This window comes from Aotus nancymaae, unplaced genomic scaffold, assembly GCF_030222135.1.
Source record: "Aotus nancymaae isolate 86718 unplaced genomic scaffold, 86718_ANA_hifiasm-v0.15.2.pri h1tg000275l, whole genome shotgun sequence".
NCBI lineage: Eukaryota > Metazoa > Chordata > Mammalia > Primates > Aotidae > Aotus > Aotus nancymaae.
The window spans coordinates 70521-97021 of NW_026988690.1; the positions used below are offsets into that span (position 1 = coordinate 70521).

Consider the following 26501-nt stretch of genomic DNA (forward strand, 5'->3'; position numbering starts at 1 on the left):
AAAAAATTAAGGTATGAGGCTGGGCATGGTGGCTCATGCCTGTAATCCCAGCACTTTGGGAGGCCGAGGCAGGCGGATCACCTGAGGTCAGGAGTTCCAGACCAGCCTGGCCAACATGGTGAAACCCCATCTTTAGTATAAATACAAAAATTAGATGGGGGTGGTGGTGGGCACCTGTTATCCCAGCTCCTCGGGAGGCTGAGGCAGGAGAATTGAATTGTTCAAACCCCAGAGGCAGAGGTTGCAGTGAGCTGAGATCGCACCACTGCACTCCAGCCTGGGTGACAGAGCCAGACTCTGCCCTCCCCACCAAAAAAAAAAAAACAAAAAAAGAGAGCCAAGCATGGTGGCTCATCCCTATAATCCCAACACTTGAGCCAGGTGTGGTGGCTCACGCCTGTAATCTCAGCACTTTGGGAGGCTGAGGCAGGTGGATCAAGAGGTCAAGAGATCAAGACCATCCTGGCCAACATGGTGAAACCCCATCTGTACTAAAAATACAAAAAAATTAGCTGTGCATGGTGGTGGATGCCTGTATTCCCAGCTACTCGGGAGGCTGAGGCAGAAGAATCGCTTGAACCCAGGAGGCAGAGGTTGCAGTGAGCTGAGATTGCGCCACTGCACGCCAGCCTGGGCGACAGAGCAAGACTCTGTCTTGAAAAAAAAAAAAAATCCCAGCACTCTGGGAGGCCGAGGTGGTAGGATCATGAGGTCGGGAGTGCGAGACCATCCTGGCCAACATGGTGAAACACCGTCTCTACTAAAAATAGAAAAATTAGCCAGGCATGGTGGCAGGCACCTGTAATCTCAGCTACTTGGGAGGCAGAGGTTGCAGTGAGCTGAGATTGCACCACTGCACTGCAGCCTGGGTGACAGAGCAAGACTCTGTCTAAAAAAAAAATTAAGAAAAAGTTAGGTGTATCATGAATGTGTGTGTATGTGGATGCTAGTTTATTTTCTCACTATGATAAAATTACAAAATAAAAAAAAAAGCTTACCGCAAACCATTCATTGATCAGAGCTGTTTTTGTTTTTTTGAGACAGTCTTGCCCCAGGCTGGAGCGCAGTGGCGCGATCTCGGCTCACTGCAACCTCCACCTCCAGGACTCAAGCGATTCTCCCGCCTCAGCCTTCTGAGTAGCTGGGACTACAGGCACGAACCACCACAGATGGCTAATCTTTTGTATTTTAGTAAAGAGGTTTCACGATATTGCCCAGGCTGGTCTCAAACTCCTGAGCTCAATCGATCCACCTGCCTCGGCCTCTCAAAATGTTGGGATTATATGTGTGAGTCACTGTGCCCGTGAGCCACAGCCCCTGGCCAGCTTTCTATCTTTCCTCCTGGTTTTTTTTTTTTTTTTTTTGGACATAGGGTCTTGCTCTGTTGCCCAGGCTGGAATGCAATGACTCAATCTCAGCTCACTGTTACCTCCACCTCCCAGGTTCCAGCCATTCTCCTGGGTCAGCCTCCTGAGTAGCTGGGATTAAAGACGCCCACCACCAGGCCTGGCTGATTTTTGTATTTGTCATGGAGATGGAGTTTCACCATGTTGGCCAGGCTGGTCTCGAACACCTGACCTCAAGCGATCCACCTGCCTCGGCCTCTCAAAATGTTGGATTACAGGCGTCAGCCATTGCGTGTGATGTAATTTTTTATTTTTTGTAGAGATGAGGATCCCACTCTGTTGCCCAGGCTGGCTTCAAAGTCCTGATCTCAGGTGATCCTTCTGCCTCGGCCTCCCTAATTCTCGGGGTTACAGGTGTCAGCTTCTGTGTCCAGCTGGAGAATCACTTGAACCCCGGAGGTGGAGGTTGCAGTGAGCTGAGATCGGTCACTGCACTCCAGCCTGGACAACAAAGTGAGACTCCACCTCAAAAAAAAAAAAAAAAAAAAAAAATCTTACCCCAAAGCATTCATTGATCAGAGCTTTCTGTCGTTCAGGCTGGAGTGCAGTTCTGTGACCTCAGCTCATTACAACCTCCGCCTCCCAGGTTCAAGTGACTCTCCTGCCTCAGCCTCCAGAGTAGCTGGGATTACACGCATGCACCACCACGCCTGGCAAATTTTTATATTGTTAGTAGAGATGGGGTTTCACTGTGTTGGCCAGGCTGGTCTCGAACTCCTGACCTCAGGTTTTCTGCCCACGTCGGGGTTCCAAAGTCTTGGGATGACAGGCATAAGCCACCGTATCCAGCTGAAGCCTGCCTTCTTATTGGTAGGGAGTCCTATAGCGTTTGAGCGTCGGTGAGTACAGATTAGGCACCTGTTGTATGCACACTGACTCCACAGTACACATTTGCTGCCAACTCATTCAGAAATTTCTCACCTTGTCTCTGCATCGTAAAGCTTTTGGGGACTCCACAGGTCCTTCTGCACCCTAAAGGAGTCCTTTCTGAGCCAGAGACAGGTCACCAGAACACCATCCCCTCTCCCACGCCAGGAGGCTGCCGCTCACCTGAGCTGGGCCCCCGGCCAGCCGGACACGGAGGGGGAGGACCTGTCTCCCCGTGGCCTTCAACACTGCTGCATCGAGCTCAGCCTTCAGCTCCTGGAGTCCGTGCCCCAGCAGGGCAGACATGGGCCCGACGTTCGGTTCCGTGGGGTGGTAGCTGCAAGGGTGGGGAGGCCACAGAGTCCGCTCAGCCTCAGGGCCACAGGCCGGCAGAAAGCAGGGGTCCCAGAGTCAGCCACCCGTGGGGCACAGCCTGGGGAAGCTCCTGCTGTCCTGAGTGTCACTGCTGAGGTTCAGATGAGGAGAGGGGGCATCTCCCCATGTGGCTTGAGCACATGCAGGGAAAGGAGATGTTTGTGGAAAGCAGGGTCACCAGGAGTGAGCTGCCCACGAGACACGGGCTGGGGCAGCAACCTCTGCCTCCTGGGTTCAACCATTCTCCCTGCGTCAGCCTGTGTGCCAGCGGTCAGCAGTTCACACGAGGGCAGGGTCTCCAGCGCCTGCAGGGGAAGGCGTGAGACGAGTGTGGGTGCCAGGGCCGGACTCACCCGGGCACCGGGTCCACCTTGTTGTGAACCTGCAGCATGGAGTCCAGGAGCGGGGTGGGCAGCCGCAGCCTGTGCAGCATGGACACGACGCTGGCTTTCTGGAGCTCCGCCTTGGGGTGGCTGACGTCCCTCATGTGCAGGATCAGATCCTACAAGGGCCGGGCATGCAGTCAGAGCCCTAACCCCACCAAGCTTGCAGGCAGGCCCGGGAGAGGGGTTCCCACGAGTTCCCAAGGCCAGGGTGGGGGTGGGAGCTACCCCCATGTACAGGCCCTCGGACACCCCAGGATGGGGGTGCTGGGTTTACACTGGACGGAGCCCCACCCAACTCCACATACCTCGCCTCCCGCAGCACAGGTGACAAGTCTGCACCCCCAGACCCACAAACAAGGTGGTGCCACAAATGACCACTCAACCGCCACCTGCCAGCCACTGCTTCCTCATTCAATGCTTTGGGTGGCTTCATCCCACTGTGAAATCGTTTTACTTTTTTCTTGAGACAGAGTTTCGCTCTTGTCCCCCAGGCTGGAGTGTGACGGCACGATCTCAGCTCACTGCAACCTCCGCTTCCTGGGTTCAAGTGATTCTCCTGCCTCAGCCTCCCCAGTAGGTGGTATTACAGGCACCTGCCACCATGCCCGGCCAATTTTTGTATTTTTAGCAGAGACAAGGTTTCACCATGTTGACCAGGCTGGTCTCGAACCCCTGACCTCAAATGATCCACCCGCCTCGGCCTCCCAAAGTGCTGGGATGACAGGCGTGAGCTGCTGCTCCCGGCCCTGTGTATATGGGCTCATCACGGTGGCTGAGTGTGGGTGACACTGGGGCCACTGCTCAGCCTCGGCCCCAGGGTCAAGGGATGCTTGCGGGACACTAAGTCTGAGGCTGAGGATTCAGTTGTTATTCTGCCCCGAGTGGTGCGGGTGTCCCAGAGCCTGGCCCCTGGTCTGAGTGGGCGTCCGAGGGCTTGGCCCCTTGGCTGATGGGGTGTCTCAGAGATGGTCCCTGGTCTCAGTGGGTGTCTGAGAACCTGGCCAGTGGGCTGAGTGGGCGTCCGAGGGCTGGTCCTTGGTCCAAGTGGGGTCTGAGACCCTGGGCTCTCTCAGTGGGTGTCCGAGACCCCGGCCCCTGGTCTGAGTGGGTGTGCGAGACCCCAGCCCCTGGTCCGAGTGAGGTCTGAGACCCTGGCCCCTGGTCTGAGTGGGTGTCTGAGACCCCAGCCCGTCTCAGTGGGTGTCCAAGACCCCGGCCCGTGGTCTGAGTGGGTTTCTGAGACCTCAGCCTCTGTCTCAGTGGGTGTCCACAGCCACCCGCAGCCCTGACTCACCGAGTGGGTCACATCTTCCAGGGTGGCAGAGAAGGACTCGATGAGGCCATGTGGCAGCTGGGACAAGAACCCGACGGCATTCACGTATAGGACAGTCAGGCGTGAGGGCAGCGTCCCCACGTGGGCTGTAACGTCTAGCGTGGCAAACAGCTCGTCCCGCAGCTGCAAGTCAGTGTCTCCCGTCAGTGCCTTCATCAGCATGGTCTTCCCTCGGAGGGCATGGAGATCAGGGGCTCAGGCGGAGCCACACCTGGGTCCTCAGAGTGGAGACCACAGCACCCTCTTGGGCAGCGGCACCCCGGGTGCCAGGTCCCTGAGCTCCCCAGGCACCCCTGGGCCACACACGACATGCAGGACTAAGCCACTGCGGCTGCTCTCAGGCCGGATGCAGCAGGGCCACTGTGTAGACACAGGGGAGCTGGTGGTGTAGACAGGTGAACATGAGATGGTGTGGATGGGAAGATGGTGTAGATGGAGGGAGGTGGTGGTGTAGAAGCGTGGGTGTGTGGATGGGGTGGTGGTGCTGTGGATGGGAGGATGGGGTACATGGCATTGTCACCACAGCTGCTGTACCCACCATGCAGACCACGGGACCCCCTTTCCCTGGGTGAGTCCTCACCACAGCTGGTGTATGCACCACGGGGAGCCCCCTCCCCGTGCAAGTCCTCACCACAGCTGGTGTACCCCACACAGAGACCATGGAACCCCTTCCCTGGGCACATGGTCACTTCAGCTGGTGTACCCCATCAAGAGACCATGGGACCCCCTCCCCTGGGTGCATGCTCACTGCAGTTGGTGTACCCCATCACGGAGACCATGGGGAACTCACGTCTTGCACGCTGCCGCCACAGCAGGTGCCTCTTCTTCTGAAGCCCGTCCAGGGCCTTCCTCATCTTGGCCTCCTTCTCTTTCAGGAGACGCTGCTGCACCTGCATGAACGATTCTCCTAAAAACACACCAGACAGGGCGGTGAGCCAGGCCGGGAAAGGCGTGGGAGCGGGAGGTGCCACTGAGGGTCTACAGGGGCTGCTCCTCCTGCTGCAGCATTTAGGGGCCCTGCCGCGTTCCCGGCAGTGGCCCCAACACTCCCTTTCCCTGAGAAAGGGCTGCGCTCAGCCGGGCGCGGTGGCTCACACCTGTCATCTGGCACTTTGGGAGGCCGAGGTGGGCGGATCATGAGGACAGGAGTTTGAGAGCAGCCTGGCCAATATGGTGAAACCCCATCTTTACTAAAAATACAAAAATTAGCCGGGTGTGGTGGGCGCCTGTAATCCCCGCTATGCGGGAGACTGAGGCGGGAGAATCGCTTGAACCCGAGAGGTGGAGGTTTCAGTGAGCTGAGATCGTGCCACTGCACTCCAGCCTGGGCCAGAGCCAGACTGCATCTCAAAAAGAAAAAGTCTTGAGCACTACGGAGGCTTCTAAGTGGGGCACAGCCAGGATGTCATTATGAGGGGGCTCAATGGGGCTCCTTTGGCATCCTAAGTCCCAGAACCTGGGAATGGGACCTGATTTGTAAATACCCTCTTTGTACGAACTCAAGACATCATCCTAGGTTAGGGTTGGGCCTGAATGCAAAGATCCATGTCCTTCTTAAAAGGTAGAGGCTGGAGTGATGTGGCCACAAGCCAGGGATACCTGGCACCCCCAGGAGCTGGGAGAGGCAGAAGGAGCCTCTGGAGGCTTTTGGTCTCCAGGATGGGTGTGCACAGATTCCTGCTGTTTCAATCCACACTTTGTGGCTACTTATGTCAGCAATACCTCACAGAACCACCACTATCTCCTGTCTCCACAGACATAACAAGGAGACGGAGCCCCCAGCCGGCCCCCACCCTGTTGGAATCCTTCAGGGCAGCTGCTGACAACCACGTTCTCAGGATGTCCTGGGGTGCTGCACCCAGCCAGAGTGACCTGACCCCATGATGTAGCGGGAGCTGGATCCTCCTCAGTGAAGGGGGTCAATGTTCCTTTTCAGGTTCGACCTGGCATGGGAACAGGAGGGGTTCACTCTGCAGGGAAGCTCTCTCCCTCCCAGCAGAGGTCGAGGTGAAGGTGAAGGAGGCCGCAAGCCCAGGACACCTGGAGACCCCAGAAGCTGGGAGAAGCAGGAAGGGTCCTCCCCGAGAGCTTCTGGAGGGAACTGGATGATTCCATTTTAATGGGTTAAATAGTGATGCCCAAAATAGAGGTTTATGTCTTTTTTCGCACGACCTGTGAATGGGACGTTATTTAGAAATAAGGTGTCTGCAAATGTAATTAGTTAAGGATCTTGAGATGAGGTCACCCTGGATTAGGGTAAGTCTTAAATCCAATGACAGGTGTCCTTCTAGGAGACAGAAGGGGAGGGCCGGGCGCAGTGGCACGCACCTGTAATCCCAGCACCTTGGGAGGCCAAGGCAGGTGGATCATGAGGTCAGGAGATCAAACCATCCTGGCCAAGGAGATCAAAATATCCTGGCCAACATGGTGAAACCTCGTCTCTACTAAAATATAAAAAAACTAGCTGGGCTTGGTTGTGGGCACGTGTAGTTCCAGCTACCTGGGAGGCTGAGGCAGGAGAATCGCTTGAATCTGGGAGGTGGAGGTTGTGCTGAGCTGACATCCAGCCACTGCACTGCAGCCTGGGTGACTGGGCAAGACTCTGTCTCAAAAAAAAAAATTGTAGACAGACACAGAGGAGAAGTCCACGTGGAGACGGAGGCAGAGACTGGCGTGATGTGGCCACAAGCCAGGGACACCTGGCACCCCCAGGAGCTGGGAGAGGCAGGAAGGATCCTCCCCGAGAGCTTCTGGAGGTAACTGGATGATTCCATTTTACTGGGTTAAATAGTGATGCCCCAAATAGATGTTTATGTCTTGTTCCCCAGGACCTGTGAATGGGACGTTATTTAGAAATAAGGTCTCTGCAAATGAAATTAGTTAAGGATCTTGAGATGAGGTCACGCTGGATTAGGGAAAGTCTTAAATCCAATGACAAATGTCCTTCTAGGAGACAGAAGGGGAGACTCAGACAAAGAGGAGGAGCCTACGTGGATTTGGAGGCGGACACTGGAGTGATGTGGCCGCAAGCCAGGGACACCTGGTGCCCCCAGGAGCTGGGAGAGGCAGGAAGGAGCCTCCAGAGAGAAGTGGATACAACTGTAGTGGATTGTCAACAGTAGCCCCCAGAAAGATCGGTCCACATCCTAAAGCCCAGAACCTGTGAATTAGTGGGGCCTCTGGGCAGAAGGGAGGAGCTGGTGTTGGGGTCCCACTGGGTGTGTAGCTCATGCATTGTGAGTGAGGAGTATCCCAGGCCGAGGGGACCTACCTAGTGGGGAGTGGGGTGGGGTGGGGAGAGAGTGCTCCCACAGTGCTTTTCTTACTCTCATATACCCCCAGAACCACCAAACACGTGAGTACAGAATGGAGGGGCTGCGGGGTGGGCGTGATGGTTGGCCTGGGCGTCCCGAGGTACCTGAGGAGTGGGATCTCTGCCAGGGCCATCTGCAGCCAGGCCTCCTTCATGCAGGCGTTGCAGCGGAAAATGTGCAGGATGATGTTAAAGCAGTCAAACACCTCCACGCCCGAGGCGGCTTCCAGTTCTTTCTAGAGAAGGAGAGAGTGAGCTGGGCCTGGCGACTCACACCTGCAACCCCAGCACTTTGGGAGGCCAAGGCAGGTGGATCACCTGAGGTCAGGACTTCGAGACCAGCCTGGCCAAAATACTGAAAACCTGTCTCTACTAAAAATACAAAAATTAGCTGGGTGTGTTGGTGGGCACCTGTCATCCCAACTACTCAGGAGGCTGAGGCAGCTGAATTGCTTGAACCTGGGAGGTAGAGGTTGCAGTGGGCTGAGATCATGGTGACACTGCCCTCCAGCTTGAGTGACAGAGTCAGATTCTGTCAAAAAAAAAAGAAAAGAAAAGAAAAGGAGAGGGCAAATGAGAAGCCAGAGGGGAAGGCCAGGCCCTAGTGGCCAGCCTCACAGGGAGGAGGACATTCCATCACGCCTTCAAGCCACTATCACCCCATCTGGCCCCTGCCTGGCGGGACGCGCTAGCATCCACTCGTTCACCGCGTGGAGCGTGGGAGCAAACAAAGCAAAGCCACATTCTGGGATATCTTGGTTGGGGCAGCCATCCTCTCCACATTCAAGAAGATGCATGTGATGTCCGGAGATTGTCATATCCTCTCTAAAGGAAAGGGGGTCTCGTCAGTGGCCATCCGTCCAGACCTGTGGACTGCGGGATGAGCCACGAGGCCCTTTGTGGGGTGCGCCGTGGAGGGCACGGTTCACAGACATCCCTGACCTGAGCACCAGACCCAGGATCCAGGAAATCAGCATTGGAGGGATGTCTCTAGGGGTGTGTGTTTCATGTACACAGACGTGTACACGGTGAACACATCCTGGCGGAGACACACACACAAGGTAAACACATCCCAACAAGGACACACACATCTCACACACACGCACGCATGGTAAATGCATCCCAGTGGAGACACACACATACACACACACGGGGAACACATCGCAGTTGGGACACACACACACAGTGAACACATCGTGACATGGACAGACACAAACACATGGTGAACACATCCCAGTGTGGAGACACACACACACACGGGGAACACATTCCAGTTGGGACACACACACATACATGGGGAACATATCCCAGTGGGGACACCCACACACCCCTCACACAGTGAACACATTGTGACATGGACAGAGACACATGGTGAACACATCCCAGTGGGGACACACACACAAGGTGAACACATCCCAGTTGGGACACACACACTCACACAGTGAACACATCCCCGTGGGGGAGACACCCCCCACACACACACTGTGGACACATTGCAGTGGGGATGCGCACACACACACACACAGGGTGAACACATCCCTGTGGGGAGACACACACACGGAGGACACATTGCAGTGGGGGCACACACACATGGTGAACACCTCCCTGTGGGGAGACAGACACACACACATGGAGAACACATCCCTGTTGGGAGACACACACACACGGAGGACACATTGCAGTGAGGACACACACACATGGTGAACACCTCCCTGTGGGGACACACACACACACACGGTGAACACATCCCGACAGGGATAGACACATGTATACACACGCACGCACACACACACACACACACAGAGTGAAAACATCGTGACAGGGACAGACACAGAGTCCCGGTGGACACATCGCAGTGGGGACACACATACACGGTGAACACATGGTGGGCCAGACACACACAGAAACATGGTGAACACATCCCAGCCCCGATGAGATGCCTCTGAGTCAGGCACGGAAGCAGACTCCCACCTCGGCTAGTTAGTAAGTTAGTTAGCAGTAGTAGTAGCAGTTAGTAGGGTCTTATCCACTCTGCACTGTAAGCCGGGTGGTCAAAAACTTGGAAGCACAAGGGCCCCCACACAGGACCCCACGCTAAGAGAGTGCATGGAGGAGGGACACAGGTCCAGCCTCCCATCCCTCCAGCTCCTATTTATGTGGGCTCCCAGCTCACCTGGACCACCCACTCATGGGCCCGCTTCCCCTCTGGCCCAGCGAGACCCCTGTCCTTCCACGCGTCTGGGTTGAATGTTCTCGGGAGCAACAGATGGGAAAGGAGGTTTGGGGAGGGAGCAGGTGTGGACGGACTCACCTGTCAGGTGCTCAAAGTTCCCTCTGCCAAAGACAAGCTTCTTCTCTGGCGTTCTGGTGGACACGACCATCGTCTGCACCATGGACCAGCCGTCCAGAATGTGCACCAGTACTGTGGCCTTTGCTACCTGTCACTCAGCTCTGGGGACACAAGGGCCACCTTGAGGGACACTTCCTTTTGGGGTAGATCCAGGGCCCCAACCACACCTGCCCGGCGTGTCCTTCTCCTGGCCTTGACCGTAGGGCCTCTAAGTAGGAATCTGGCCAGGGAAGGATGCTGGAGCCACCATGGGACATGAGGACTCCCCAACCTGCCTTATATAGGATTTGGGGTCCAGGTGGACACAGCAGGGAACTAGGGAGCTAGGGGTGCTCAGGGATAACTCAGGAACCACAGGCAGGGTTAGGAGGAGGAAATGCAGGAGGTCTGGGTGCCGTTCTGAGCAGTTTGGGGCTTCCACTGTCCCAAGAGTTGCCCATTTTGGAAAACACCCTTGAAGGAGAACCGCTCTTCGGCTACAGGGGCTTCCAAGGGAGATGTCAACAGTCTTGAGACTCTGGCACCTGCAGTGACTTAGGGATTTGGATTTCCTCCTGGGGAGTGGGGCAGGGGACTGGACAGAGATGGTCTGCTAGACACCCTCCCTTCCCTGACCCCAAAAACACTGTGCCTACCTTGAACCCAGGGCAAGAAAAACGGGGTCTCATCACCAAGACACGGCCCGGCCTGGCCCGGCCCACCCCACCCCACCCCACCTCACCCCAGGGGCTTCTCCCCATAAGCTCCGCCCCAGCCCTTTTCACCCCATAGGCTCCTCTTCCCAAAGCCCCGCCCATGCACCTCCACCTACGAAATCCTCCCCTCAGAGCCCCGCCCCTTCAGAGCCATGCTCTTGCATCTCCACCCATCAGATCCTCTCCTCAGAGCATCGCCCCTTGAAGCCTCGCCCACTACACCACTTGTGATCTTCCCCTCAGAGCCCCCGCCCCTGCGTCTCCACCTGAGTGTCTTCCATCAGAGCCCCGCCCCTGAATCTCCACCTATGAGATTGTCCCCTCAGCGCCCAGCCCCTGAGTCTCCACCAATGAGACCCTCCCTGCAGGGGCCCTCCCGCAGAGTGCCAGCTCCTGTTTCTCCCCTGCAACCCCCGCTGTGTTCACCTCACTTCATGTGCAGCTTCCCAGGGCCCCACTTGACATCGGGGTGGACCAGACACAAGCGCTGGGTCCCCGCCGGCAGCAGAGGCTCCCTCTGCAGCAGATCCTCCTCTGCGTCCTCATCCGCGTCTTCCGGCTCCTCCTCGTCCTCTCCCGGGCAGCTTCGGCCTCCGTCCGCCCACAGGCCGCACCCTCGGCCCCATGGCCCCTCCAGATTCCTGGGGACCCCACGGCCGAAAGCAGCGAGACCATGGATCAGAGCTCTATGCAGAGGGGAGGTGGGTGCCCTGCCCGGGTCTCACAGGCTGCATCCTGCTGTCAGGCTGTCCTCTCATCTGTACTCCAGGTCTGCTTTCAGGCTCACTCGAGAGTGTTTGTGGAAGTCAGTTACTGAGGTTGTAGGACTGAGGTCCCCCAGGACACCTCCAAAGACAATTAGCAACCAGGGTCCCTCCTTCCCTCCATGCCGGCTGGGAAGGCTCCCTCTTTGCACCACGGAGGAATCTTAAGTAACATTTTATAGTCATGGGAGTGACTCCCACACCATTTGCCACAGAACAGAACCTATCCATCATCCACACTCGAGGGAAAGGATTATACCGCAGAGTTAGGAGGGGAACTTGGAGGCCACCCTGAAACTCTGCCAACCACACTTCTCTTCGGCACTACCAAGACCTCCAGAGTGACCTGGCTTGGAGGCTGGTCTTGCACTGTTTGCTCTGCTGTTTGCACCCTGAGAATCCTCACCATGGAGGGCCAGGTACAGCTGGCCTACAGAGGGTAGACCCAGGCCGCACTCCTTCCCACAGAGTGTGAGGGACCCAGGCCACCCTCCTTCCCACAGAGGGTGAGGGACCCAGGCTGCCCTCCTTCCCACAGAGGGTAAGGAACCAGGCTGCCCTCCTTCCCGCAGAAGGTAAAGGACCCAGGCCACCCTCCTTCCTGCAGAGGGTGAGGGACCCAAGTCGCCCTCCTTCCCCTAGGACACACGCTACACATGGCCAGCCCTGGATCATGTGACAGCCATTGGCTAGCATCCTTTAAATGCGGGAGGTAGGCGTGGTTTCTGTAATTGTAAATGAAGATCTCAACCAAAGGTCATGCAATCGCTCCAACCATCTTCTACAACCAAATCCCCACCAGCAGTATTAGTGCTGTGGCCATAAACTTCTCTGACAAGGGCCTGAGACCTGATTCCCTCCCCTTCAGAGACACAATTTGTCGTGACTGCACAGAACAACCCTTTCTCCTGTTCGTGCATGTGACCAAGTGAGGGAAGAGGAGGTTGTTCCTGCAGCCACAGTGAACAGTGTAGAGACTTCTTACAAAGCTAGGCACGGTCTCACCTAGTATCCAGCAATCATGCCATGGCTATTTACCCAACTGATGTGAAAATGTATGTCCATACAAAAAAACTGCATCCAGATGTTGTGAGCAGCTTTATTTACACTCACCCAAAACTGGAAGCGACGAAGATGCCCTTTAGTAGGTGAGTGGCTAAAGAAACGAACACTTCATGTGATGGAATATGATTCAGCAATAAACAGAATAGTTATCAAGCTGCACAAAGACATGGATACATCCTACATGCATAGCACTAAGTGAAAGAAGTCCCTCAAAAGAAACTGGAGAAGAGTTGCTTCCGGCAGGAATGTGGCTTAACAAATAGGAAGCCCCTATTTGTATATTCTGGAATCGCACAGTTAAGTGAGTGGACGCTGATGGTGGGAGCCTTTTTCTCAGTGCTAGAGAGGAAGTTCACAGATAAGCAAGAGGAGGAGGCTGGAAGGATCCATGTGGGCATGGGTTAGTGGAGGAGACGTTGGTAGGAACTCAGGTCTAGTTTAATGCAAACGTAGATGGATACACATAGAGATGTTTACATGTATCCATACGCGACTTCTTTGATGCACAGCCATTTCCTTGCTCTGTCGGCTGAGAGGGCCTAGAAGCAATGACACCCCAGTAGCCGTGAGCACACCTAGCACCCTGATCTTGGTTTCTGCCATTCTTCAACTCTAAAGGAGCCAGAGCTCCTGGGAGAAATGGCTGCGTCTTGGGCTGTGGCAGGAAATAGGCTAGATGAGGCTGGAGCATCTCCTTGTGCTGGAAAGTAAGGACGTGCCCCACAAATCCCGATGACAGGCTGTGTCCCAGGGGCACAGAAGCCAACTGAAAGCTCCCTGTGGCCAGAGTGGAACCATTTCAGCAAACTGTAATAAATAATGTAGTAGTGGATTATAACCCAAAGTACAAAATAAATATGCATGAGTCCACACCAATGTAAATAAACTGTTGAATAAATGAACAATAGGCAAGGCTCCCATGTCTCTAAATTCTAAATAATTTACATAGATATGCTACCTCAAGGAAATGGAGCATAACCCCCCACTCCTCAAGTGCTGGCTGCACATGGTGATTTCCTTCCAAGGAATATAAAATGGGAATGGGGTGGGGCAGCTTATAGGCAGAAACAACACGCAGACGCAACCTCATCCTGAGGACCAAATCCAACATCAGTCAGCCATCCATCATGTGGATAGCTCACCCCTGCCACTGTCCCAGTGTTTATGGCCCCCACAATTCACATATGCAGCCTAACCCCCATGGTGCTGATTTAGGAGGTGGGGACTTTGGAAGGCTGGAAGGTGATTCAGTCATGAGGGTGGAGCTCTTCTTAGTGGGATGAGGATGAGTGGCCTTGTAAAGGAGACCCCAGCAGGCCCCTCACCCCTCCACCCTGTGAGGACACAGCTGGACGGCACCAGCTCAGACACTGTGTCCTCGGTCTTGACCTTCCAGCCTCCAAAACTCTGAGGAATAACTGTGCTGTATGAGCCTCCCAGCCTGTAGTATTTTGTCCCAGCAGCCCGAGGTAAGACTTAGTTGCCCGTGGTATGATGTGAGCAGAGGGCATTTGCCTCTGTGATCTCCTCCCAAAACCCACAACCCCAAACACTTTCCAATCCAGGGACACTCTACAAAATACCCGATCAGTACCCCTCAAACTGTCAAGGTTCTCAAACCCGAGGAAAGTCTGAGAAACTGCCAGAGCCATGGGGGCCTGTAAAGACATGGCAGCTGAATGTGATGTGGCATCCGGGTGGGATTCTGGAACACAAAGGGACATTAGGGCAAAAACGGGAAATGTTAATAAAGCAGAGACTTCAGTTCATAGGAGGGTATCCATATCAGTCCATTAACTGCGAGAGATACTCGATGCTAATGGCAGATGTAGGTAATAGGATAGCCTAGTGTAGGGTGTGTGGGAACTCAGCAACCTTCTCCCAGCTTCTCTGTGTGTCTGACAGTATTCTAAGCATGAAGGTTTAGTGCGCGCGTGCATACGCGCACACACACACACATGTGTATACATACCACCCCAAGACAGAGACAGAGTTGTGCTCTGTACCAGGCTGGCGTTTCCCTCAGTTGGTAATGACCCAGCTCCCCACCACCCCCGGGGAAATTCCAGGAGCAGCAAGCAGGTAGGACTAAAGTGACCACACACCTTCCCATGGCCCAGCAATCTCACCCACAGGTCACACCTGAGAGAAGAGAGGCCTGGAGAAGACCGCAGTATGAACTCATGTCCAGTTTAATGCAGTTTAATGCAGGCCCACAAAAAACACATAGGCAGGGACATTCCGAGGAGCTTTATTCTGCCTCCCTCCCTCACTCCCCGCCAGCACCCTTGTGTCCAGGGGTATTGCACCACAAGATGTCTACTTGCTCGTGTAAGGCAGGCCTTGAGATGAGCCCACCCCCCAAACAGCAGGCCCTGCATGTGGCAGCCATGGTCTGCCAGGTGGCTTGGTGTTAGCTGTATGAGGTGCAATGCACAGGAACCTTTGGCCTGCCCGTGCTTGGCCTAGCTCCCCAGGGAAGCAGGCACAGAGCATCTGGCCACAGCACCTCACTTTGTAGCTAGATTTTGTATAGGAAAATAAATAGAAATAAGGGTGAAAGGAGAGGATTTGTAATATTATGGAACATCTTAGCTGCCAGGCTGGGAGCTAATACTTTACTCCTGAGGCCCTGGAGGGATGAGGCCTGTGGGGAGGCTTACTCAGCCTGGGCAGAGCAGGAGACAGCATTAGGACAAGGTGAGGACTGAGGTTGAGGATGCTGGAGCTGGGATGGTGGGGGTCCAAAACTGAGCTGTCCCTTCCTGGCCCTGGGTGTGTTCCTTACCTCCAAATGTCTTACTTACTTCTCTTGAAAGTGGAGGTGAGAATACTAGGACCTGCCGTATAGGGTGTTGGCAGGAGCGAGCAAGAGAATCCCATACAGCCTGGCACATAGTGAGCCCTAGAACACGTTGATGCTGGCCAGAGCAGAATCTGGGCTCCAGCTCAGTAGACACCAGAGGAGAACCTTTTTATGTGTTAGTGTAGAAAGACAACACTGTTCATGACCTTATAGAAGTAATCAAGCAACTTATAAACAAAGGGCTGCTGGGAAGTTGTTACTGAGCTTGTCTATAAGTCAAGCTCTAGATTAACAATGGTATGCACTTTGGGAGACTGAAGCGGGGGTATTGCTTGAGGCCAGGAGTTTGAGACCAGCCTGGCCAACATGGTGAAACCCCATCTTTACTCAAATTACAAAAATTAGCCTGGTGTGGTTCTGCACGCCTCTAATCCCAGCTACCCCGGGAGGCTGAGGCACAAGAATTGCTTGAATCCAGGAGGTAGAGGTTACAATGAGCTGAAGTCATGCCACTGCACTCCAGCCTGGACAACAGAGTGAGACTCAGTCTCAAAAAAAAAAAAAAAAAAAAAGATAGGTTGACTGGGCATGGTGGCTTACATCTGTGATCCCAAAACTGAGAGGCTGAGGCGGGAGGATTGCTTGAGCCCAGGAGTAGTAGACAAGCTTGGGCAACATAACAAGACCTTATCTATTGGGGGGAAAAAAAGGCCAAGCATGGTGGCTACCAGCTACTTGGGAGGCTGAGACAGGAGGATTGCTTGAGGCTGGTTGAGGCTTCAGTGAGCTGTGATCATACCACTCCACTCCTGGGTGAGGGAGTGACACCCTGTCTCAGAAAGAAAGAGAGAAAGGGAGACAGAGAGAAGAGAAAAGGGAGAGAGAGGAGAGAGAGAAAGAGAAAGGAGGGAGGGAGGGAAGGAAGGAAGGAAAGAAGGAAGGGAGTGAGGGAGGGAGGGAGAGAGGGAAGGAAGGAGTAAATATAAGGGCAGCACAAAAGAAAGTTTTGGTAAACCTGAGGCTTCTTTTCTTTTCTTTCTTTTTTGCCCATTTTGTAAAGGGTATTCTGCCTATACCCATTCTAAAATATCCACATTCCTTTACAGTTAGTACGGGGAAGCTATTACTGAATAACAGACAGCCTCTGCTTTTTGCTCATTTATGTGGATTCAGTATGAAGATTCTAACATTGTTGCTTTATGGTCAACCCCTTGGTGAATGTGCATCGTTGAGGCTATAGTCCCTGCCTTTATTTGTTTCTGATTTGATCTTACAGTGGAGATAAGTCAGGCATAAGGTGTGGCAGGGGCAGGAAGTGCTTGTAGCTTTCACTTCAGGAGCATGAAATCTTGTGTTTTCTCCTCTCCCTGCTGGTGGTGATGTTGGGTAGGTCTCTTTTACCTGGTAATAAGAGAATGAGCATCCTCCAAGCTTCTGGTAGGATCAAACTGAACAAATAGATCACCAACCTGAAAACATCCAAACATTGCATCTGTTTTGAGTAGACACATTACCAAATTTTAAATCATATCCAACCAAGGATGGGAGGCAAAGAGTTGATGTTGTTCCAGCAGCCTGGTGACACTTGTCATGTCCCTGTGCCCTGCATTCCAGGAAGGATTAGAGGAGCCAGGGGTTGCTTGCACCAATCATCATCCAATCTGGAATCCTAGCATCCCAAAAGTGTGGTAGCATCCCAAAAGTGTGGGTCCTTGTTGACTCAAACTTAGACTTCTTTGGTATCTTAAAGCTTAAGGAAAACTTGTTCTCAAAAGCTCACTGATTTTGATCCTGGGGATAAAAGTATTAACGTTTAGTAATATTCTTTCCATTTAGATCTACAGAGTTGGATTCTAACTGGTCATGGTTTCAGTTGCGATGCATGCAAGTTGGAGGAAATGCCAATGCAGTAAGTTCATCTCAAACTCATTATTTTCTTTCTTGTTTAAATATTTGTTATGCTATCATAGTAAAGAAGTTCAGGCTAGGCGTGGCGGCTCATGCCTGTAATCCCACCCCTTTGGGAGGCCAAGGTAGAGGATCACTGGAGCCCAGGAGTTCAAGACCACCCTAGGCAACGTGGCGAGACCCTCTATTTAGGAAAACCAAACAGGCCAGGTGCTGTGGCTCACGCCTGTAATCCCAGCACTTTGGGTGGCCAAGGCAGGCAGATCACTTGAGGTCAGGAGTTTGAGACCAGCCTGGCCAATGTGGTGGAACCCCATCTCTACTAAAAAAAACAAATAACAAAAATTAGCTGGGCATGGTGCCACACACCTGTAATCCCAGCTACGTGAGAGGCTGAGGCAGGAGAATTGCTTGAACCTGAAAGGCAGAGGTTACAGTGAGCTGAGATCATATCACTGCACTCCAGCTGGGCGACAGAGTGAGACTCCATCCCCAAAAACAAGCAAACAAAAAGAGTTCAATACTTGCAAGTTTGGGAGGCCCTATGACATGAAGAAGAGAGCCTGATGGGTTTTGAAGTTAGACCCAGTTCACTTGTTTATTCAAAAATCTGTTAAACACCTAATAAATAGGAAACGTTGGCTAAGTGCTGGGGATATAGTGACAGACAAGACAAGTTCCCTTCTGGGTGCAGTGGCTCATGGTTGTAATCCTAGAACTTTGGGAGACTGAGTCAGGCAGATTGCCTTGAGCCTATGAATACAAGACCAGCCTGGACAACATGGCAAAACCCCATCTCTACAAAAAATACACAAATTAGCAAAGCATGGTAGTGCATACCTGCAGTCCAAGCTACTAGGGAGGCTGAGGTGGGAGGATCTCTTGAGCCTGGGAGGTAGAGGTTGAAGTGAGCTGAGACTGCACCATTGCTCTCCAGCCTGTGTGACAGAGTGAGATCTTATCTCTAAAAAATAATTTAAAATAACCAAGATCCCCTCTTAGAGACAGAGGCTTTCAGAGAGTAATCAAAGAAATATGTTCACAGGAAAACATCAGACAGTGGTAAGTGCTTTAAGAAAATTAAAACAGGAAGTAAGGGCATGAAGAAACTGGAGGCTTCTTTATGACAATAGTTTATAATATCTGGGACGACTTTGTGCTTAGGATGGAATGCTTGTATTTGAATTAACATTTAACTTCTTAAATCTACAAATTAAAAAAAAACATTCTTTTTGTTTGTTAGTTTTTGTTTTTTTGAGATGGAGTCTGGCTCTGTTGCCCAGGCTGGAGTGCAGTGGTGCCGTCTCACCTCACTACAACCTCTGCCTCCCTGGTTGAAGAGATTCTCCTGCCTCAGCCTCCTGAGTAGCTGGGACTACAGGCATGTGCCACCATGCCGGGGTCTTTCGATATTTTTAGTAGAGATGAGGTTTCACCATGTTGGCCAGGCTGGTCTTGAATTCCTGACCTCAACTGATCTGCCCACCTTGGCCTCCCAAAGTACTAGAATTACAGGGGGCAGCCACCATGCCCAGCCAAAAAACCCATTCCTCACATCTTCAAATATAGCAAATATTGTGTGTTGATTTCTAAACACAAATATTAATATTGTGTGTTAAGTTTAGTTTATAATTTTAAAAGAACAGATTTCCTTAAACCCCATTTACAAACCTGATTAAGGATTTTCAAACACTTTTTTTTTTTGAGGCAGAGTTTCGCTCTTGTTACCCAGGCTGGAGTGCAATGGTGCGATCTCAGCTCACTGCAACCTCCGCCTCCTGGGTTCAGGCAATTCTCCTGCCTCAGCCTCCTCAGTAGCTGGGATTACAGGCACGCACCACCACTCCCAGCTAATTTTTTGTATTAGTAGAGATGGGGTTTCACCATGTTGACCAGGATGGTCTCGATCTCTTGACCTCGTGATCCACCCGCCTCGGCCTCCCAAAGTGCTGGGATTACAGGCTTGAGCCACCGCGCCCGGCCGAGACTTTTGATTTTATACAACATGAAGCCCACTGAAAATCTGTCAGCTTCCTCCAACTACTGTCAAAGAAATTGAATTTGGAATCAAAATAAAAGATTCCTTCTGAACTCTCAGCTTGCTGTGAGACTTACAGTGATGCTGGGTCCATTTCCTGCAGCCCTGGGACGCTTGCAAGTGAGCATCTTGGATCCTTGTTGACTGCAGTCGGCGAAATGCACAGGGAATGCAGGGAATGTGGCATGATGTTCCATGTTCCTTCTCACTCTATGTTGTTTATCCTTGCTCAAATAACCTATATTTACTCCTCAGTTGGAGGTTAAATTTTTTCTGTATCATGAGTGAGGCATAAAATTATAAAACAGATAAGTATAATCCCCTACATTCCTCGCAGCAACCATTTCCCTACCTCCTTCCACACACAAACAACTTTTCAGCAGTCAAGTGGTTTGTGTCCTTCTTTTTTCCTTTTAATTTCAGGATCATTTATTCTATTAAGGCCATTTAATGGAATGACCAAATGACAAAGAAGAAAAAGGAGGGCTTTGAATAAGAGTTTCCTTTTTCCATTTCTGGCTTTAATTATGAGGCTATGGCTTTAAGAAAAGAGAATACCTGCAATGATAAAAGAACTGTATTTCAATGAATGGTTACATTTTTATAAATCTTTTAAAATTTGTGGATTTGTTTTATTAATAAAATATTTACACCTCAAGTTTATAAAGGAATAGACAAAATTTACATAGGGTTTGACAGTCTCGTGTATTTGGTGGTGAAATTATCACAATTTACATCCACTCTTAACAACGCTATTAATAAATGCTTATGACAAGTATGGAAATTCTTAGAAGGTAAAAATGCCCAGGAAAATGATTTTAGGCTGAAAGCTATACTAGGGTATCCCAACTAAAACAAGGATATCCTAGTGATTGTTCTCTCCTTTAAAAGAACTTGAAAGTATACTTTTTCTATTAATATGCAGCATGTGCTCATAATTTGTATTTGTTGCCATGTTGAACTCACAATAGGAAAAATAAACTGAACACCTTTCGAAACATCTTTTGAATAAACTAAACAGATGTCTCATAGTACCCTTTTAAAATACAGCTGGAGAAACCTTAGAGCTTGTCTTTTTCAATGGTTCTCAACAGATGCTCCCTGGACCACGTATATTAGGACCACGTTGGGGGTGTACTGAACATGAAGGCTGTCAGCCCCACCCCAGACCCAGCGAATTTTAGAGGGTAGAGCCCAGACATCTACAGTGTTACCAAGCACCTTATTTCATTCTTCCATACACTAAACTTTGAGAACCCTTGTTGTCTTATCTTTTCCATTTTCCAACAAAGAAACTCTAACCCAGGTTGTCCAAGACAGAGTGGCAGAGGTAGGCAGAACTTAATCCAATAGTAAAAATACCACACTGTTCTGTAATAGAGCATTTACTGAAAACTAAACCACACAAAAGCAGAATGGCTATTTATATTAAAGTTCTGCAACTTACAGTAATATTTTAGGCCTTTCTCATTCATTCCTTCATTTCACAAACCTTTATTGAATGCCCGCACTACCTAAGGCATTGATGCTGTAGCCGATTAAGTTTACAGCTGAGCAGAGATGAGACATCACACAAAGAGACACAGTTCAAGGTAAGCTGCCACAAACACCACAGGAGCAGGTTAACTAAAGGGATCACAAAGTTCTAAGTAGCTAGCCCTCACCTCTGGTTCAGACAACCGAGAAAGACTTCACAGAGGAGGGGCTGTTCTGGCCACGGCTGAGCTAGCAACAGATATGGATGGACAAGGGAGAAACTCGCCTTACTATCCTCAGTCACTAGCAAATGTAAACATTAAAGGCTTCTGTCATCCTGGGGCTGCAGCTTACAAAGGAAGTGCTTTATACATACTAAAAATGAGAGGAGAAAGAAAACAGGATCCTCATTTTAGGTATGGAATCTCTAACCCTGCTTTCCCTGACTCCCACCCCTCAGATACTCCTCCTTTTCGGGCTTTGTTGTAGATCTGGATCCTGTCCTTCTCCCCCAACTTGTGATCGGGAATCCTAACATTCACCATTGATAATACAGATTATCCTTTTAGGGGAGTGGCAATCTCCCTGGGGTCAGAAAGTGAGTGCGTGTTAGCTACCAGGCTCATGCAGCCACACTGAGTCCAGGCCAGTGTTCCTACCACTGCACAGTTCCCTGGCAAGAGAACTCGTGGAGATAGTATCTGGGAGAGGAAAGGGAATCCAGAGCAGCACTTCTGAAGGCTGTGGGGAGGGACTGCAGGCTGTGAGGCTTTGTTCCTGGCTCCTTTTCCTCTTCCTACTCCGTTAGCAGTAAGAGCTCCCCATCCATGTTTGGGCTATGGCCATGCCGTGTGGCAGTACAGTCAGCAGACAACTGCCCTGTGTTTTTAAGCTTTAAAAAACAAACAAAGACACTAAACACTGATAAACAACCAGCTTTTCTTTGCTTCCTTAGATCAGTAAATTTAAAAAAAAAAAAAGCAGAAGAAGCAGGGAAAAGAAAACACAGAACTGACCTAGAATTGCCAACCTTTTATTTTGGCATCTAAGAACATTTTGAAAAATAAGCAAACTAGAAAAGCCTCTATTTCAGTAAAGAGCAGTCCTTTACGTAGAGTAAATTCAGATTACAAAAACAAACATATGATGTTTTATCTGTTATTTGAAAATCATTTTTCCTTGGACTAGTAAAAGTAAAAATTGCATCATGTGGCCCCATCTGTAGTACTTAGAAACAACTACAGGCCGTTTAAGTTTCTATAAGTGTGGCTCAGGGGCTCAAAAAAGAAGGGGGAAGAAAGTGTGGTGTGCACGTGGTATGTGTGTGAGGTGGGAAGGATATGTGTGTGGTATATATGGGTTAAACGTGTGGGGTGTGTGAGGTGGGCATGGTGTATATGTGGTGTGTAAGAGGTGTTTCTGATATATGTGCAGTGTGTGAGTGATGTATGTGTATATGTGTGTGATATACGTGTGAGTGATATATGTGTATATGTGTGTAGTGTATATGGGTTAAGTATGTGGTATGTGTGAGGTGGGTATATGTGTGTAGTGTATACGGGTTCAGTGTGTGGTGTGTGTGAGGTGGGCATACGTGTGTAGTGTATGTGGGTTAAGTGTGCGGTGTGTGTGAGGTGGGTATGTTATGTGTGTGGTGTATCTAAAGTGGGTATGATATATGTGTGGTGTGTATGTAGTGTATATGGGTTAAGGGTGTGGTGTGTGTGAGGTGGGTATATGTGTGTAGTGTATATGGGTTAAGTGTGTGGTGTGTGTGAGGTGCATATGTTATGTGTGTGGTGTATCTAAAGTGGGTATGATGTGTGTGGTGTGTGTCTAGTGTATATGGGTTAAGGGTGTGGTGTGTGTGAGGTGGGTATATGTGTGTAGTGTATATGGGTTAAGTGTGTGGTGTGTGTGAGGTGCGTATGTTATGTGTGTGGTGTATCTAAAGTGGGTATGATATATGTGTGGTGTGTATGTAGTGTATATGGGTTAAGGGTGTGGTGTGTGTGAGGTGGGTATGGTGTATAGGTGGCATGTGGTGTGTGTGAGGTGGGTAAAATATGTGTGGCGTGTGTGTGGTGCATATGGGTTAAGTGTGTGTGGTGTGTGAGGTGGGTATGATATGTGTACGGTGTGTACGAGCTGGGCATGGTATATATGTGGTGAGTGGTGTGTGAGGTGGGTATGATATGTTTGTGGTATATGTGTGGTGTATACGGGCTGTGTGTGGTGTGTGTCAGGTGGGTATGATATGTGTGTGGTGTGTGTGTAGTATATTTGGATTAAGTGTATGGTGTACCTGAAGTAGGTATGATATGTGTATGGTGTGTGTGAGGTGGGCATGGTATGTGTGCTGTGTGTGGTGCATATGAGTTAAGTATGTGGTGTGTGTGAGGCGGGCATACTATTTATGTAGTGTGTGAGGTGAGTATGTGCAGTGTGTATGGGGTATGTGTGTGAGGTGGGTTTGATATGTGCATATGTGCATGTTGTATGTATGTGAGGAGGGAATGATTTGTGTGGTGTATATGGGTTGAATGTGTGGGGTGTGTGAGGTGGGCATGGTGTGTATGTGGTGTGTGGTGTATGAGATATATTTACGATGGGTGTGTGGGAGGTTGGTATGATATGTATGTGGTGTGTGTGTAGTGTATATGGGTTAAGGGTGTGGTGTGTGTGAGGTGGGTATGATGTATATGTGGTATGTGGTGAGTGTGAGGTAGTTATGATACTTGTATAGTGTATATGGGGTGCCTGTGAGGTGGGTAGGATATGTGTGTTGTGTGTGTAGTGTACACAGGTTAAGTGTGTTGTGTGTGTGAGGTGGGTATGATGTGTGTGGTGTGTGTGGTGTATATGGGTTAAGTGTGTGTCATGTCTGAGGTGGGTATGATGTGTGTGGCGTGTGAGGTGGGTATCATATGCGTGTGGTGTATATGGGGTGTGTGTGTGTGTGAGGTGGGTATGATAAATGTGGTGTATATGGGTATGTGTGGTGTGTGTGAGGTGGGTATGATATGTGTGTGGTGTGTGTGTAGTGTATATGGGTGTGTGTGAGGTGGGTGTGTATAATGTATATAGGTCAAGTGTATGGTGTGTGTGAGGTGGGCATGGTATATATGTGGTGTGAGAGGTGATATGTGTTGTGTGGTGTGTATGGGGTATGTGTGTGAGATGGGTATGATATATGTATGGTGTGTGTGAGGTGGTTATGATATGTGTGCTGTGTGTGTGGTGTATATGGGTTAAGGGTGTGGGGTGTGTGAGGTGGGCATGGTAAATATGTGGTGTGAGAGGTAAGTATATGTGTTGTGTGGTGTGTATGGGGTATGTGTGTTAGATGGGTAGGATATATGTATGGTGTGTGTCAGGTGGGTATGATATGTGTGCTGTGTGTGTGGTGTATATGGGTCAAGGGCGTGGGGTGTGTGAGGTGGGCATGGTATATATGTGCTGTGAGAGGTGAGTATATGTGTTGTGTGGTCAGCTGCTGATAGGTGGCCACATACTGCTGCAGGAGACCCAGGGACTGGTCTGGCTTCTGCCGATGTAGACTCTGAGCCTCTTCAGCTCCACCAGCAGGATAGGCATCAGGGCAGGTAGTGGCTAGCTTCCAGATTCTGGGCCCATAACGTAGCCAGAACACTGTGGGGCTCTGTCACCTGCACAAGCCCCTAGCCCCTTGCTCCAGGACTAAGTGACTCCCTCCCTTGCCTAGAGCACCGTCCCTCCCCAGCCTCGAATCTCACAGCCTTCTTCCTACCATTTAAACTGTAGGCCACAGACTGGTGGAAAAGCAGAGGGAGCCATCCACCACCTGCCAAGTTGTGATGAGGTCGACCTACATGGTGTCCAGGGTTTGCACACGCCTGTGCCTGCTGCCCTAGAGCTCGGCCTTCCACCGCAGTTCCCACAGTGTCTCCTCCAGCTCCCGTAGCCTCACCTCCTGCTCCCGCATTTTGTGTGCCTGCTCCTGGATCTTCTCCTGCTGTTCCAGCATCTTGTGCCCCTGCTCACGGATCTTGTGCTCCTGGTCCCGGATCTTCTCCTGCTGTTCCAGCATCTTGTGCCCCTGCTCACGGATCTTGTGCTCCTGGACCCGTATCTTCTCCTGCTGTTCCAGCATCTTGTGCTCCTGGTCCCAGATCTTACCACTCTGCTTCCAAATCTTTTCTTCCTGCTGCTGGTACAGGTGACTCCAGCATTTATTTTCATCCAGCTGGGTTTGGAGTTCTCCTGACACTCTCTCAACCTCCTGCCTCAGGTGCATGGCCTCCTCCTGTAGCTGCTGCTGAAATAGTCAAAGTGTTGGTTTAAACCTCAGAAGGAAATCGACTCATGAGCTAGCCATAGAAATGTCATCTATAAAATAATGGTTTTCATCCATGATGCTTAAAAAATTTATTTTTTCTAAGACCTAACCCTGAGATTCTGATTCCCCAGGCAGGGCCACAATTCGTAGATTTTTAGCACACTCTACAGGATTCTACGGCGGGACCAGCACCAGGACCCAGATTTTCCAGCTCTGGGCTGGAGCCTCCCCATACTAAGTTAAGACTGGCAGTCCACTCTAAGGCTCTGTTCTCCACCCGGGTCCCGCAGGGCACGCCCCTAGCGGGTGTCCTCCCACCATGCTCCCTCCTGCCTGGGCACACCAAGGCCCGCTGCCCGGCCCGTGGAGCCCTGCTTGGGGATCGGAGGCTTCAGTGTTCTCCTTGACCAACTGCGGCTAGATCTCCCACCAGCAGCCTTGCCAGGCAGTGCCTGCGGTGGGAAAGGGGCCCGGCCGGCCGACGGGCAGGCCCGCACCGCGCCCCCAACTCGGCGCCTGCAGCCAGGGCAACCAGGTGTGGGTTTTTTTAATTGAAAAGTTGTTCCCTCTGAGCCCTATTATAAAGGGAAAGGGAAAGTGGCGAAGATCCGGGCTCGGGTTCTCCGGGAGCAGCGAACCCAGAGGCAACACCAACCCAATTGCCGCCAGGCAGTGGGACTTGAAGCCGGTGCCAAGCGGGGCCTCGGAACGCACCAGCGGCCAGGCCAGTCCAGCGGGACTCCAGCGGGCGCCCCGCCCCCGCGTGAGACAGCGCCTCTAGCAGGCACCGGGTGGCCATTCGCTGCGGTGTCCCGCCCGGGATGCAAGAGCCGCCGCCAGGTCCCCGCTGCACCCGCCCGCCGGTCGTGGGAGGGGAAAGGGGCCAGTAGGAGAGGAGTGGGGCCGCCAGGTGCACCCTCAGATCCCAGCAACAACCGCCCCGCAGCCCCGCGGCCCCTGCGAACCCAGAGGGCAGCGCTCGGGAGCACTCCGGCCGCAACCTCCGCGCCGCCCCCTACGCGTCCGGGTCCCTGCGGTGCCGCGCGACGCCCCAGGCTGCCAACGCCAGCGAGTCAGGCAGCCCGGGTCTCTCAGCTTACCTGGCCAGGGCACGGGGCTGCCTCAGTGCCCTGCCGTCCTGCCCCGTCGCCGCCCGCTCGGTCCGCGAAGCCGATCTCTTGGGAGCCCGGGCCGAGCAGCACACACCCACTGCTAAGGAGCCGCGAAGCTGCAGAGCCGCGGGCGCGTCCCGGAAGCGGCCTACGGCAAGTCCGCAGGGCCTCCTCCACCGAGCACACGCGCACTCACCTGAGGCTGCCAGACCGGCCGCCCAGTCTGGCCGCTTCACCCCACCGTCTCTCGGATCACTGGGGCGTGAAACCCGAGCGGTTGGCCGCGCAT

At 51.8% G+C, this 26501-nt stretch overlaps 1 protein-coding gene and 1 pseudogene across 1 annotated transcript; both read right to left on the reverse strand.

Moving 5' to 3' along the window:
* Window positions 1-2210: 2210 nt before the first annotated feature.
* Window positions 2211-24379, reverse strand: LOC135273131 (putative GTP-binding protein 6; annotated as a pseudogene).
* On the reverse strand, window positions 21795-26501 carry LOC135273132 (golgin subfamily A member 6-like protein 6). Its single transcript, XM_064372058.1, has 3 exons — window positions 26454-26501; window positions 26201-26383; window positions 21795-25079 (listed from the first exon to the last, which is right to left on the reverse strand). The coding sequence occupies exons 1-3, from the start codon at window positions 26499-26501 to the stop codon at window positions 24672-24674; spliced, it is 639 nt and encodes a 212-aa protein (XP_064228128.1). The 3' UTR covers window positions 21795-24671.

Bases quoted from the DNA above. Each gene is read 5' to 3' on its own strand.
- LOC135273132 (XM_064372058.1), bottom strand. From the start codon at position 26,501: ATGCGCGGCCAACCGCTCGGGTTTCACGCCCCAGTGATCCGAGAGACG. The intron at 26,384-26,453 runs GTGGGGTGAAGC...TGCTCGGTGGAG, and splicing joins CCCCAGTGATCCGAGAGACG to GAGGCCCTGCGGACTTGCCG. The intron at 25,080-26,200 runs GTAAGCTGAGAG...TGACTATTTCAG, and splicing joins CAGCCCCGTGCCCTGGCCAG to CAGCAGCTACAGGAGGAGGC.